General features: G+C 44.9%; 1 protein-coding gene across 2 annotated transcripts in view; it reads right to left on the reverse strand.

Annotated features, from left to right (window-relative positions):
• The window catches only part of CDH4 (cadherin 4), a 1,183,781-nt gene that overhangs the window by 422,907 nt on the left and 744,763 nt on the right, over positions 1 to 16,111 (reverse strand). The window contains exon 4 of one of the 2 annotated variants that reach the window (XM_061631103.1): positions 2,871 to 3,044. In XM_061631103.1, the coding sequence (XP_061487087.1) occupies positions 2,871 to 3,044 (174 nt within the window). Of the gene's footprint in view, positions 1 to 2,870; positions 3,048 to 16,111 lie in introns of both variants that reach the window. The other variant, XM_061631102.1, reaches the window with a different exon arrangement.

A 16,111-nucleotide genomic window follows, 5' to 3' on the forward strand; every position in this document is an offset into this window, starting at 1 on the left:
CAGTCTAACCTGCTGAAAGGGGTTGAGGCTACTTGCAGATTTCTGACATCTGTGCACCTAGTGGGAAGTTTGTTCAGCTGGAAGAAATAGTCTGGGCACTGTTGTGGGGAGGGGTAGAAAGGGGCTGCTAAGTAGCAATTGAAGGAGCCACTTCAATTCAATTCAATTCCTCTTCAAGAAAGAGAGGAGTGGCAGACAGTGAAAGAAATGGAGCGGAGAGCAAAAGCTTTAGGAAGAACAGAGCAAAGAACAGCCAAAACCTTCTCCTCTCAGGTGTTCCTTCATTTCATCTCAGTACCCTCATGTCTATCAGGCATAGATGATCTGAATCAGAGGCCCCCTGGGATTGCTTTTTGAGAAAAGTTTGGCCCTCCCAGACATGCTGGGGGTTGGGCTCCCCTGCAGGTAAGTAGTTCTTATTCTTATACTCTCCAAAAATAAACCTTTTGGAGTGATGTATTCAGTATTGCCTTTTAAAAAGTGGGTATGCCTTAGCTACTACTTCATAGCTTTAGCAAATAAGCTGGGGGGGGGGAAGTGTGAGCAATGCTGACAGGTACCTCAGAAGGCAGTTGGGTCGGCCAAGGGCGGGGGATCTCCAGAGGACTTCAGCATGGCTCCTGATCTCTGCTCTGTAGCCAGCACATGCTTTTTGAAATGAGCTGAATGCCTGAAATCATTCACCTCAGATCACAAAATGCCCATCCTTTACTCTCAAGGCTGGCTTCCTGTCCACTCTTGGATCTAGCATGAGTTCCTTGTCCTTACCTTCAGAGCCCTCCTTGTCATCTCTTCACTTTTATGTCCTGAGGCATCCCTGCCTGTGATCTTTGCTCCTCCCATTCCACTCCCCCAAAAGATTCTCCCCCCATTTCCTTCCACCCCTTGGGCTTGGGACTGCCTCTCAGAACACCTGTGTGAAGCCATCTGCCTTAGTACCTTCAAATCCCGTTGCAAAACCTACCTTTTCCAAGAAGCCCCCATGCCCTACTCAGAGAAGGCACCTGGGGGCCAAATGCAGTCCTCCAGGCCTCTCTGTCTGGCCCTTGGGATTCCCCCAGGCCATACTCCCTTCCCAGCATACCCTTCACTGCCCTCCTTTGGAGACTTCTGGAGTGGTTTTTTGCCTAGCTGGAACGAGTCCTTGAACTGCAACACAGCTTATAATTAAACCTCAGTGAAATCAACTGAAACCACGGCATATGGCTTCCCACTCCATCCACGACTTCACCCCCTCATCCCATATGTGGGATGTTACACTATCAGTGGCTGGGGTCAGGGACTTGTCTCCTTGCATTCTGCAAAGTGCCGCATGTGCTTATGGCACAAATAACTAAACTTAATCATGAAAGGGGAGAGGGTGAAGCAGCAGCAGCAGCAGCTGCTCATATGACAGGATTTGGGTCTGGAGCATGCAAAGTAATAATGCAGACAATGCCACCTCTGCATGTGCAGAGTGTTGTTTTGCCCAATGTCATCATCACTAGCCTCCCCATATCTTGGATCAGGGTTTGGAACTTCTGATGAATGAATACTGCTTCCCTGGGATATCCATTGGTCATTGTAACTTAACATTACAGATTCATTGTAATGGTGCTTTGATAGGTATCCATGTTACTGTATCACTGTTCTTGAGTTGTGAACTGCTTTGGTCCCATCTATATGGAAAAGTGGTATACAAATTAAGATAACAGTAATAATATAATGATATGTTCAGGTCTAAGTGTCTTTTTAAGATGTTTTTAAAGCTGTTTTTTAAAAGATGTTTTATTTTGTTTTTAAAGATGTGTTGTCTTAATATGTTTTAAAGTCTTTTGTTTTTAAGATGTTTTAGAGTGTTTTTAGTGTTTGTTACCCTGGGCTCTTCCTGGGAGGAGGAACTGGATATTAAATAAATAAATTAAATAAGTGTCTACGAAAAAATGGTGCGCCACTTGGAATTACACTGGCTTGCATCTAACTAGATTTGACTAAGAATAGATCAATTGAAATTAATGGATCTAAGTTAATCATGTTCATTAATTTCAATGGGTCTGCTCTGAGTAGTACTAGAATTGGCTACAACCCACTCTATCCCTAAAACACAGGGCTGTAGCTGAATACTATTCAATGAAGTCCTACTCAGAGTAGACTCAGTGAAATTAATGGGCCTAACTTATTTATTTATTAGATTTCTGTCCTGCCCTTTCTCCCAGTTAGTCTTGTCTATTGACTTCAATGGGTCTACACTGAGTAGGACTAGCACTGAATACCACCTAGAACCAACTATCTCTTGACTAAAGCGAAAATGACGCATTGGATTAGATATGTAGCTGTGCCTTTAAGTACAGGTCTGTGTTTTTACACAGATTGCCAGTGTGATGGATCAGGACCCTGACATGGAGGCAGGGGAGCCTGAATTGTTTCCCCCTCGCTATGATCCTGATCTGGATTGGGATTAGAAGAGTGAAGGGTGAAGGGGTTAAAACCTCCTATCTGTCATGCTAGGATCCCATTTTGGATTGCCTCTCCTGTGGTGGCAAGTTGTGTTAAATCATGGATGGGGAGCCTCGGGTCTAGGGGTCAGATGTGGCCCTTGAGGCTCCTCTAAAAGCAAAAATCTATATTCGTTGCTCTACCCATTTTTGCCTCTGGCCCCATCCACCACTGGAATGTGGCCCTTAGAACAGAAACATTCCCCATCCCTGTGTTTTAAAAAATGTGTTTTAAGGCACAGGGATATAGCTAAAGTCACGTACAATTTGGCCCTCAGGGTTGGAGAAACAAGCTTGCCCCTCAAAATGACATATCAACAAGCTTTGGGAAATGCACAATATGCCATCAGACCCAAAATCAATCATGGGTATAAATTATTCAGCCATTCCACTCACCCTAACCAGCTGCTGTGGGAAGGGTCCTCTCGAATTTTCTGGCACATTGATTGGTGGGATGACCCAGTCTCGCTTCTGCCGCCTCAGCCCGTGAGAATTCTGCTGATGGCGCCAGGGCAGCAGAGTGTCACTCGGCTGTTGTAGGAGGTCTGCTGACATGTTCTTCTTTCCTTTCTGCTGATTTGGAAGGGAAAAAAATAGGTATCATTTTGAGTTTGCTTAGTTTCATTTTACAAAACGAAAGAATCCAGTTCTGTGTTTTTCCTTTCCTTTCTCCGGTGCATCTAAGAAAAACCAACTCGTCAGGACCATTGCTATATTGAGACTCATTCAGGTTGAGAAATAAGTGCAGGGGAAAATATATTTTTGTTTTAAATGAAGCAAACATTTCTGCATTACAAAAGCAAGCAGCACTTTTATTGACATCTTTGCCACGGCTTCATTTTTCCAGACGTATGGAGCTGTCATTAGACAATCAAGCCTTCTTCCACGACGGATTGTCTTCATTATGCCAACTGCAGGAAGCTTCATCAGCCCCTTGGAGGATAAAATCTGCAGATTCCTAATAAATATAATCAATCACAGGGACAAAATGAAACAGGCTGCAAATACCCCTGGAGTTACCAGTGGTAGGTCTAGGTCCATTACACATATTAAGCTCCTCAGTAGCCTGGAATTTTAAAGCATTGCTGACTTATTTGCAGTCATCATGGAATGGGATGTGTGCAGGTCTAAAGGTTGTCTGAAAAGATCCATCATGTGATGGATGCAACATAACAAGGAGCATCCAAAACATGTTAAGTGTTGTGGAGGTCATCCCCTTCAAACTATATTTATTACAACATGGATCCCTCCAAGTGATGTCTGGAAAAGTTATGGTTGTTATGATTGCATGTGTGCCCATTTGCCAGTGGCTCTAGTTCTTGAACTGGGAACCTCATGGGTTGAAGCTGTTGCCTAGCCTGGTAAGCTACCTGGGACCATGTGTGTCCAGGTCTGAGAGCCCCCTTGAAGCCAAGAAAGAAAGACAAACATGCAACATTAGCCCTTCTGGAGTGAGCTGGTCAACAAAGCCATAGCTTCTGTCTGCTTGCCCTGTTATGGCACAGGAGAAATGGAGGAAGGGAGCAAGGGATGTTGGTGGCTCCAGCACCAAGGAGAGCTCCTAGCATGCAACTGGCTTGATAAGGGCTGGCAAGGAATTGAGGCCCTTTGAGCCCCTGCCTCCAATCCACCTCTCCTAGGCTCCTCCCCATTAGAGAAATAGGGTCCCTTAAAGTGACAACTCTCTGCCCTGAGGATGGGCTCTTCTCCTGCATTCTATGATCTCCTGCCTGGTGCACTTCCTGCACTGTTAGACTGATGGGGTAGAGTGGAAGGCGCTCAGTTCCAGACAAAGATGTGCATGAGGGTCCTGGCTGCGGTTATATGAGCTCTGCTGTTGTAGCATCCAATTCAGCAGACTCCCACATGCTACATTCAAGTCCAGTCATCCCCTGATCACCAGTATCATGGTCATAACCAGGAACCCTATCAAGCTTCTTACTTGGTGGCACTGTAGCCTCTAATTTGGTGTTCTGCTCCTTATTGGACTCCAGGATCATGACACTGCTGCACTTGAAGTCCTTGCTCTGGGCACTAGTCTCATTGCTCAAGGCTTCTGTTCTAGCATGAACCTGACAAGCTCTGGGTTGGAGAACATGCACTCCAGGTCTGGATTCCAGTACAGGTGCCCATACCCCCAGGCTTAACACCATCTCCCAATGTTCTTCCAAGAAAGGACATTACTATTGTTCTCATGTTACAGATAAGGATTAAGTCCAAGTGAAAATTATTTGCCGACTGTCACCCAGAGGTGTTACAGCTGTGCTTTCAATACCAATGTCATTAGTGAAAACCAAATGTGCTAGTTAGCTGACTACAACTTCTGTTAGGAAAAGAACTATAGGTTAACGATAGAGGACATATCTTGTCTGCAGACGGTTCCAGGTTCACTCTCTGACAGCTAAAGCTATCATGTAGCACAGGGATGGCGAACCTGTAGCTCCCCAGATATTATTAGATTACAACTCCCATCAGGCCCAACCAGCAGGGACAGTGGTCAGGGATGATGGAAGTCTAACCAAATCTGGAAGGCTACAGATCCCCCCCCCCGATGTAGAAGATGGTGAGAAAGGCCTCTGCCTGAGGGTTTTCGGAAGAGCCACTGTCAGCAGCCAGAACAAACAGTACTTGGCTTGATGGACAAATTATCCGACTTGGTGGTATAAGGCAGTTTTCTCTTCAACTGCCTTCTTAGCAACCTGGTGCCAAATTTACAACACAGGTGCTAAAGACCCTTGTAAGCTTAAAAATATTATTAATAATAATAATAATAATAAATTTTATTTTTAAGTCGCCTATCTGGCCGCGACAACGGCCACTCTAGGAGATGTACATAAAAGGATAAAAGGATAAAAATACAACATTTAACCAGAACAACAGTCGATGAAAATCTAAAACCACCCATCTATACAGCTAACCCTAGTCCATCCCAGCAATCCTGTATGCCTGCCTGAATAGCCAAGTCTTTAAGGCTTGGCGGAAGCCCACCAGGGAGGGGGCATGGCGAAGATCATAAGGCAGGGAGTTCCAGAGGGTGGGGGCCACAATTGAAAATGCCCTCTCTCTGGTCCGCACCAGCCTAGCTGTTTTAACTGGTGGGACTGAGAGAAGGTCTTGCATGGCTGATCTTGTCAGGCGGCATATTTGGTGATGTTGGAGGCGCTCCTTCAGATAAACTGATCCAAAACCGTAAAGGGCTTTAAAGGTTAACACCAACACCTTGAATTGGGCCCGGTACACAACTGGTAGCCAGTGTAGTTCTTCTAACACCGGAGTGATGTGATCATGGCGACGGCTGTTTTTGATCAAACGTGCCGCCGCATTCTGTACCAGCTGGAGTTTCTGGACCGTTTTCAAGGGTAACCCAACGTAGAGCACATTACAGTAGTCTAAGCGAAAGGAGACCAGGGCATGTACTACCCGTGGGAGCAGATGGACAGGAAGGTAGGGTCGCAGCCTCTGTATTAGATGTAATTGATACCAAGCTGCCCGGCTCACTGGAGTCTTGCTCCTGTTTGCTTAGCTCCATGTTTAATTCCTCTTCTTGAATATGCTTTTTTTGTCCTCATTAGTAAGAGGTACCATTCAGTGGAAAAGCGTATCCAGAAGCATGGGATGCATTAGTGTATCCATAAGACCTAAACACAATCCACACTTGCTCCATGAAATGCAACCTTTCTTTAAAAATGTGTTTGCAATTCCCAACTGGGTGATCTAGCAAGAGCAGAGGTTTGGGTCAGTTTAGATAACTGGCATGCGAGTGTGAGAGACACATTAGGAAGGGATGGTCAAATAATTTGTGCTCTGGAAAGTTTACACAGGGGAACAAATCTGAGCTAAAGAGAGACTTGAGAATTAACATGAATCCCAAAGCCCTCTGGATGCTAAAATAATTAGCATCGGCTCAGCAAGATCATCCTGGTCCTTTCATTCTTTCAGAAAAACTTGATGGCTAGTGAGTGGAATGTCTTTGTCGCTGATTGTCACTCATAATGAGGAGGCTTTTTGACATTAGGACAGATCATCAACGTGACTTTGAGGTTGATTGTCTCCATTGAAGGTAAAGGGCCAATTTGGACATTTTCAAAAGGGTCTCCCCTCCTTGCCCCTTCACCATACAGAGAAGAGAGAAGTGTGATATCACACTTTTTTTCATCATGCTTCCAGTTTACAGCACCAAATAGGAGGAAGGGAGGGGAGGGGAGGACTTAGCGTACTGTGCTTTCCTAAACAAGAAATAAATGAAAATAAATTAATTCATGGCAAGGGGAACAAGCAATACAGCTGGCTTTCTCATATGTATTGATCAGATGTTTCTCATCATGGAGGCATCCAGGGCTCAAAAAATGCACAACAGTACCAAAGGGAAATATCCTGCAACCACGCTTTTTCCAAGCCAGAGGGAAATTGGGATGTGTGTGCTGTTTGCAGATTTCTCATCACACTAGGCAATATCAAGACCACGGTTTGCACTTACAGAGGGTAAACTCAAGTGTTCTATCCCCACCCTCACCCCCACCCCACAGTTCAGGTGCATGTGATGACCACATCCAGTTTCTAAGCACCTGTGTTTCTAAATAAGCTGAACCTCTCCCATTTCCCAGGGACAGCCTCTTATTTCTGTCCAGATAATTCCTGCCCTTGCTTTCCTTCTTAAGGATATGTTGTTGGTATCATTGGATTTTTCTGAGGTTACTATTATTACGTGCACCCCAGTTTCCAAGTGGTAAGAGACTTCCAAGATTTCCAACACTTACCCAGGGTTCGGTTTCCTTGGAATGAAGGTAACTGAAGACTGTGGTGTCTTTATAGTATATGGCTTTATTTACATATATATACAATGTAACCATGAGATGGAAGGAGCTCCCAGCATTAACAGTCCTTGCTTCCCCATTAGACTTCCAAAAAGGCACCCCAAAGCCATGGCTTTGGATTCAGCACAGAAAGCAAGCCCCTCTCTTTTTCCAGCTAACTAAATACACAGGCTACCTCCTGGCCCTAGCCAGATGAGAAGGGAAGACTACCCTCCTGAATAACCGTCACCCCAGTTGTTCCTGTGGCAACACATCTGCTCTTGACCAAGTCTTTAGACCAGGCTTTCCCAACCAGTGTGCCTCCAGATGTTGTTGGACCACAGAATGATCAAGGGGATGGAGCGACTCCCTTACGAGGAAAGGTTGCAGCATTTGGGGCTTTTTAGTTTAGAGAAAAGGCGGGTCAGAGGAGACATGATAGAAGTGTATAAAATTATGCATGGCATTGAGAAAGTGGATAGAGAAAAGTTCTTCTCCCTCTCTCATAATACTAGAACTCGTGGACATTCAAAGAAGCTGAAGGTTGGAAGATTCAGGACAGACAAAAGGAAGTACTTCTTTACTCAGCGCATAGTTAAACTATGGAATTTGCTCCCACAAGATGCAGTAATGGCCACCAGCTTGGACGGCTTTAAAAGAAGATTAGACAAATTCATGGAGGACAGGGCTATCAATGGCTACTAGCCATGATGGCTGTGCTCTGCCACCCTAGTCAGAGGCAGCATGCTTCTGAAAACCAGTTGCCGGAAGCCTCAGGAGGGGAGAGTGTTCTTGCACTCGGGTCCTGCTTGCGGGCTTCCCCCAGGCACCTGGTTGGCCACTGTGAGAACAGGATGCTGGACTAGATGGGCCACTGGCCTGATCCAGCAGGCTCTTCTTATGTTCTTATGTTCTTTAACTCCCATCAGCCTCAGCTAGCATTGCCAATGGTCTGGAAAGATGGGAACTGTGGTCCAACAACATCTGGAGGCACACTGGTTGGGAAAGGCTGCTTTAGACATATAGATCAGGTATTCGCCAGACTTGGCCAGAACCCATTGCCCTAACAAAGGAACTGGCTTAACCAGTTCTGCAGATTTCTTTATTACAAACTCCTTCTCTACAGATACAGAATTACAGGCATGGAGGGTACCCTTAAACATCATCCATACCAACTGCAATGCTATAACACAGTGAACACATCTGCACTTGTGTCTCTTACATACCTCACAGTTGCCAACTCCATTGTCAAATTAAGCATCCTATTAAACTTTAAGGATACCTATGGTTCTTTATAAACCCTAATAAGATAACCAATAGATCCATTGGCAGACCACTGCTTATAATTTTCTTAATTTCAGTCACCAGCTTCTGAGCCAGTCTAAAACTTTCCCTGGTTTAGGGAAATGTCATAAGACAAGAATGGCTTTGGATCCAAGCTGTTTCCCAGTCCTTCCCCAGCACCCCCAGAATTGTTCTTGACACCACTACCACTTTGTAACTCTACTCAGGACCGGTGCCAGGCTTGACGGGGTCCTTGGGCACCAGCCTGCCTGGGCCTGCATCACTGTATGCCCCAACACCCCCTCCTGACACAGATGGCACAGGGCTTATATAGGCCACTCACCCCAACTACATCCTGTGCACGCAAGCTTGCCATCACCCAAGATGGTGGCAGGGGCATCAACCCTTTAGGGATGCCCACAGTGCCATCTTGGGTTATGGCAGAGATGCACATACAGCACATGGGGTGTGCGCACTGATGCACTAACACAACAGGTAGGTGAGGCAAGTGGGCTTATTTAAACCTGCACTGCCTATATTGGGGGGGTGCCTGAGACCTCCTGCTCTGCAATCCTCAGCAGTGTCAGGTCGCATGATTCAATGTTGCTGAGGATCATGGAGAGGGAGTTCCACCCTTCCACCCTGAGCAGGGCCCCTCTGGGCCACAGGGGCCCTCAGCTAGGGCCCAAACTGGCCGCCCACTGGTGCTAGAGCTCTGGTGTCAGCTGTCCCAGGGACTGAACCTGGGATTTTCTGCATTCAAGGCAGATGTTCTAACACTAAGCTGCAGTCCTTCTGAAATGTCTTATGGCCTCTAGGATGCTCTCCTAAGGGCATAGGATTGCAATCTAAGGGAATCAAGCCAAGCTTGTTCTCTGGTGCATTTATCCAGCGGTAAAACAAGAACATGAACAACAATAAACAAACACATTAAGACATATGAGGACTCTATATATGTGTGTGTGTGTGTGTGTGTATAGTATTTTATGTATTTTAATTGCATTTTATGTAGTTTAATTTATTTTAATGTTTTTGTGATTTTTATTGTGTACAATTTGTATTATGTACATGTTCAATTTTATTATGAGCTACCCTGAGTGCCCAATTTTAGGGTAGAAGGGCTGGATAGAAATATTTTAAATAAATAAATAATAAATAAACAAACAAACATGGATCACAAACTTGATTCCCTTTCAACAAAGCCTTCTCGTCACCACCCCCAGTGATCTTCATGTCAAACAACAAGAAGGACTCTCTTTCATCCTTACTTGTTGACAATATGTTCTCACAACATTAATTTCTCCCATGGTGTTTAAATAAGTTGTACATGTCCCCTGCCGTTCAAAAGCTGAGCTAATTGTGTGAATAAAGCGGGGGGGGGATGCCAAGTCCATTCACTATAACACCACCACAAGCTTTGAAAGCCACCGATTTTTAAAAAAGCAATTTCTCTCTTTTTCTTGGTGGGTGTGCAATTGTGTTGAGTGGATTGGATGATACTTCTCTCTGATCTGGACCATATATGTGGGGGATCTCCAGATGTCCATGGAAAAAATGGAAATGGACTGCCTTCAAGTTGAGTTTTCATGGTAAGCGGTACTCAGAGGGGGTTTACCATTGCCTCCCTCTGAGGCTAGTCCTCCCCAGCTGGCTAGGGCCTGCTCAGCTTGCCACAGCTGCACAAGCCAGACCCTTCCTTGTCTGCAACTGCCAGCTGGGGGAGAACCAGGCTCCTTGGGACTATGCAGCTTGCCCACAGCTGCACAGGTGGCAGGGCACGTAACCCCTGAGCCCCTTACTGTGGGGTGATCTTTAGCTGGCCCTTGATACCCAGGAGACACGAGCGGGGATTTGAACTCATAGACTCTGGACTCCCAGCCAGGATCTCCTCCCCACTGTGCTATACCAGCTGTCCCCGCAGATCCATAATATCTGAATGTGGCTTAAGCCAGAGGTCACTAACATGGTGCCAGCAGGTGGCAACACTTCTTCTGGCACCTGCAAAAGGTCTCAATAAATATTCCCTCAAATACTCACAACACACAAGGGACTGCTTGCTATTCTTCCTCAGTTTCTGTTTGCACTGGCTCAGCCTCTCCAACATTGAACACATCTCCTTAAATATGCCCATAGTTTATTGGATGGCAGGACTGGACATCCACCCTCCCTTCTGTCATGTCAGCTGATTGACAGGTGGGTGTGGTTTGGGGGGAAATGTCCTCAAGGGCCAAACTGGATGCTCTGGCAGGCTAAGACTGGCCCAGGGCCTGGAGATTCCCCACCCCTGGCTTAGATAGGCTCTCTCTGGCTGGTGGCTGCCAAGCAGAGGCTGGACCAGCATCAATTAGGGATGCTCTAGCCTTGCATTGTACTAGATGGCCTACAATGACCCACCCAGCTCTATGACTGTTCGTTGATACTAATGTTTATTTGCATGCATGTGCTAATTATATTTCCCACAGTAAATCATATGCTATGGTTACATAGGGAAGCTGCCTTATCCTGAGTCAGACCAATGTTCCCTCTAGCTCAGTACCGTCTACTGACCAGCAGGGGCTCCAGGTTTTCAGGCAGGGGACATTCCCAGCCCCACCTGGAGATGCCAGGAACTGGAGACCTTCTGCATGCAAGGCAGATACTCTACCACCACTAGGGCATATACTAGGGCTGTGCCCTGGATTTGGCCAAACCTTGCATCCAAAAATGAACTGGGCCAATTTGGGTCAATCTGGGATTTGGCTGGAATAGGTAGAGGCAGCCTAGATCACCCTGGATCAGGTCGGGTCCTCTTGGAGTGATCCAGGACTGTCAAAAGGGGATGGTGGTCTTGCAGTGAGGGGGAGGGGAAAAGGATATCCACAGGCAGCCTGTGCGTGTGTCCTTTTTCTTCACTCCAGATTGGTGTTTAATCAGAGTTTAAGCATGCACATCTACTTTTCATCCTTGACCCCTTCCTGACCATGCAAGGCCCCCAAATCAGTTCAGGGCCCAGATCTGGGTCAGGTCAGATAGTCCTGGTTCAGGGCCATTGCAAAGTGCCAAATCAGGTCCCAAATCAGATTGGGGAGCTCAATCACAGTCCTAGCATATGCATATTTTATACACAGGGATGGACAGCTCGTGTACCACTCTTATATGTGTTCAGCCATATCTGCATCTGTATTTCTGCATTTATATGCAAAATTTATTTTAAAAACTGCACAAAAATGTGAATTTAAATACATACTTAAATAGGCAGTTCCAAACGTTTCCCCACATCAAAATTCATGTTTTTAAATGTCTTTTGATCAGTCTTTGAGCCCAGAAGTGCACATTCACTAAGCGTGAAAGAAAGTGGATCCCTTCAGTTCCCATCCATCCCTTAGTCTAGGTGGGAGGTGTAGTTCGGGTCAACTCATATCAGAATTTGCAAAGATTGCTCAAACATCCCTAGATATATATTTCACAACCGGATACATGCACATAATGAAGAACATCCTAAAGTGGAAAAAGAATACATATGCCTGTGTGGACCAACACAATTGTGGCATGGCTGCAAAACAGTTAGGGAATATCTGATATTTTGGGGAACTTCCTGAGCTCTCCTTGCTACTCTTTTATCCAAACCAACTTCAGCAGAACAGGTCCCTGCTTAATCCCTGGGTTATGACATTATTTTGCCCATTTGCTACCAGGCCAAGTTCAAGGTTCTAGTTTTGGTGTACAAAGCCCTATGCAGCTTGGGACCAGGATACCTGAAAGACCGTCTTACCCCTTATATGCCCAGTCGATCACTGCGCTCTGCAGGTGAGGGCCTCCTGCAGATACCATCTTATCAGGAGATCCGTTCTGCACAATATAGGAAACAGACCTTTAGTGTGGCAGCACCTACCCTGTGGAATTCCCTCCCTTTGAATATTAGGCAGGCGCCATCTCTGCTATCTTTTATGAGCCTTTTGAAGACTTTCCTCTTTCAACAAGCCTTTTAGGTTGAGACCTATCCCAGTCTGCATCTGTGTTAGAATTGCTTAATATGTTTTTTAATGTTTTTAATCCTTTTTAAAAGTTGTTTTTTAAAAAAATGTTTTTAACGCTGTTTTGTTTTAATGTATTTTAAGATCTGTTTTTATGATGTTTTAAAGTGTTTTTAGCGCTTTGTTTGCCGCCCGGGGTTCCTGCTGGGAGGAAGGGCGGGATATAAATTAAATAAATAAACAAACAGATAAATAAATTTCTTTTAAAGCCCTGTCTTCTCAGCTCCATGCCTCCAGTCCTCCATGGCTTCCTGCACAGCACCTGCCTTGACATTGGAGGTGCATGACCCCAGGCATGACGATCCCTTGTATGTGGGCCTTGGCATTGCCAGAGAGAGGCTAGAACAGCACTGCATATTTCCCAAAATAAAGCCTATGGCGATCTAGTTAACACTTGCCACAACCCCAGACAGCAATACAGAAAGACTCCATAGCCACTGTCGTCTCATTTGGCTGCAAGCAGAACCAGTGAGTATAAAACAGTACCAGCTTTCACTTTAAGCTACAGTTAGCAGTAGCCAGTCAAGCCAGCTGGCACTTCTCCCCTTCCAGCTAACCTGCCTTTGATATTAGTCAGCCCCTGGCTATTGAAACATCTGGACATTATGACCCAGCCAAGCGTGCATCACCAGTCTATTTACATAATATGATATCAGACTTTGTGTACCAGCTTAACAGCGCCTTTTGGACTGTGCTAACGTTTGGGGGAGATAAGCCACTATTGTGAGCAGAAGAGACAGGGCGTCTTAATGCATTCTTTAAAAACTATTCATTTTATAGATAGCGGCTCCATCAAGGAGACATTGCCTATTCTGCATGGTAACCCAAGGCTCTTGCTACGTGAACAAATAACAACTACTGCAGGCAGGGAGGTTCTTTTTCAACAAATAACTACAGCCCAAACAACAATCCTATTCCTGACATCTTGGTCTCCTGGCATGTCAGGTCTTACTGTTTTCATGGCCTCTTTATGCCCATGACGTATTTATTTCCAGAGCTTGGAAAAGTTAATTGTTTGAACTACAACTCCCATCAGCCCAATCCAGTGGCTATGCTGGCTGGGGCTGATGGGAGTTGTAGTTCAAAAAAGTAACTTTTCCAAGCTCTGTATTTGACACATGTATTAGCTGTCTTTCAGCATATGTTCCCATCATAGCGTTCAATTAAAAGAATAAAGCAATACCATAAAATGCAACAACTGAAATAATAAAAAGTACAAGGTGGGAACCCCCCCCCGCAACATTGATCAATTAAAAACCAGCAATGCAAAGTAGGACTGGGGAGGAATATGGCCTGCGAAAAGCAGCATGGTCTAGGGAGAGTACCGCAAGCCAGACTGACAGGCTTGGAGGACTGTATTCAGTCCCTGGGGCAGAGGTCCCCCAACATTGCTTCAAGTGCATAATGGAGGACAGGAGCATGCATGCACACATTCCGTAGTCAAACTGCCAGTGATGGATTTGTTTCTGGGCCAGGGTGGGCTCCTTCATTACAGAGGAACTCACTTCCTTGCAATATTTCAGACACTGCCTGGAAAGGCCTTGGATCTGCCGGCTTGGAAAAGTTTCCTGCTTGTAGATATCCCAGGGTGCCTACTCATGAATAAATCCACAAACTGTGTGGACAAATGAAATGTGAAGAGTTCAACCAAAGTTAGTCTGACAACAACGAAAATAACATGTGCCAGCTAGCTATTTTTTAAATAATAATGAGAGCGGAAAAACAGAGTGATTTATGAATTCTGTTTGACAAATAACATACATTTGGCTGCCAATGGCAACTGTACAGGAAACAAACAATATGCTTTTTATCTTCTCCCATGTATGTCCCTGTGTGTGTGTGTGTGTTGATTTCATTTGGCATTGTCATGTAGAACAAATGAAAGGCTTCTGGATCGAAAGGAGAATATATATATATATATATATATTGTTGGTTTGCCTAAGTAATTATTGCTTTTGCATTTAGGTCACTGCTGAATTTGCCAAAATCAGAACATCAGCAACCCTGAAAAGCTTCAACAACAATATGTAAAACCATGGTGTCCAGTGATCCTCTTTATTTCAGCTTTGATTTGCCTCAGCCGCTTGATGCTAAGCTGTTATCTTTGTCAGGGTGTAATTCCCTGTCTCTCTCCCCCCCCCCTGTTCTTGTCCTCCTATTGCAAAGCTATTATGGGTACCTATCAGCCATATTTACAAATAGTTGTAAGCTCCGTGGTGAATTTAATCAAAGGCAGCTTCACGTCACGTCCCATTAGCATCAAAACACAAATTGCTATTCATGAACGATTTGTGTCAAAGTGCTCTGAAAAACTGGCATTCTAGCTGCAAGATGTTCTTCTGTGTGGAGTGCTTCAGCAGGGGCATTAAATTAATGTGTTTGCATAAAAGGCATTTGCTAATTGACAAAGAAATGGGAATTGGGCAGCAGACATCCACTTTAAAGATAATGAAAAACATTGGAAAGGAATATATGTATCACCTCTTTGCTCCCCAAAAGTATCTTAATTTCGGAAGCAAACGGGAACCAACCCTAACAGGCTGTTTGAAGTGCCAGATCAAACTATTTGATCATTTCCACTTCCAAAGGCAAACAGAGGCAGTGGTGCATTTGCAACTTTTATCAAAACTGATGGCACATAATCAAGAACACTATGTTTGCTTAGGAACCCATTAGATAAAATTACCTCCCCATTTATAGAACAGAATACAACTGCAGTATGATTTTTTTAAAAAATCAGCTGGTTAAGCAAGAAATTCATTACTTTCTGGGAGGGGCAGTTTCAGTTAACAGTGGGGCTGCATAGAACAGTTCACATTAGAGTCAATTAGTAAGAAAAATTGTCAGTTTTGGCAAGTGCACCGGATTTGTCGGTTGACAGATGGGGAAAAGACTGAGTGAGAGACTAACACAGACATCTCGTAATGACCAAAAAAAAAAAGGAAAGAAAGAAAGAAAGAACGAATGAAAGAAAGAGTGATATGAAGCTTGCAACATGTTCAGCACAATTGCACTCTGCAAATCTGACGGACTGTAAGAGGGTGTTTAGGGAAGTCAGAGATGGCCACTGGCTTTATTCTTGGAGTCCAGTTTATTCTGCAAACAGGATTTGGGAACGAGAAGCATGTTCTGCCTTACAAACTGCCATCCTCATGGATGACAAGGTTCTATAATAAATTGGGCTCATCTAGCAGTAAGGGCTTCTTGGTTATGGTGCCCAGGTTAAACAGCGGTAGATTACAAAATCCAATGAGAGGTAGGTATAAAAACACACAAAGAGCCATGCTGGATCAGGCCAAGCGCCTATTTTAGTCCAGCACTCTGTTGTCATAGTGGCCAACCAGATGCTATGGGAAGCCACAAGCAGATCCTGAGTGCAACAACACTCTCCCCACCTGCAGTGCTACTTGGTAACATTTGCTGGAGAGGTGAGATAATGTGGCCCTCTCTATCAACATGGTTTAGGACAACTAACACTTGGGTCTACCTCTTGCAGAACTGCCTCCAGCAGTGGCTGACCTTTTCTTCTGCATGCATTCAAGGAAGG

The sequence above is a fragment of the Rhineura floridana genome, chromosome 6, assembly GCF_030035675.1.
Source record: "Rhineura floridana isolate rRhiFlo1 chromosome 6, rRhiFlo1.hap2, whole genome shotgun sequence".
Taxonomy (NCBI): Eukaryota; Metazoa; Chordata; class Lepidosauria; order Squamata; family Rhineuridae; genus Rhineura; species Rhineura floridana.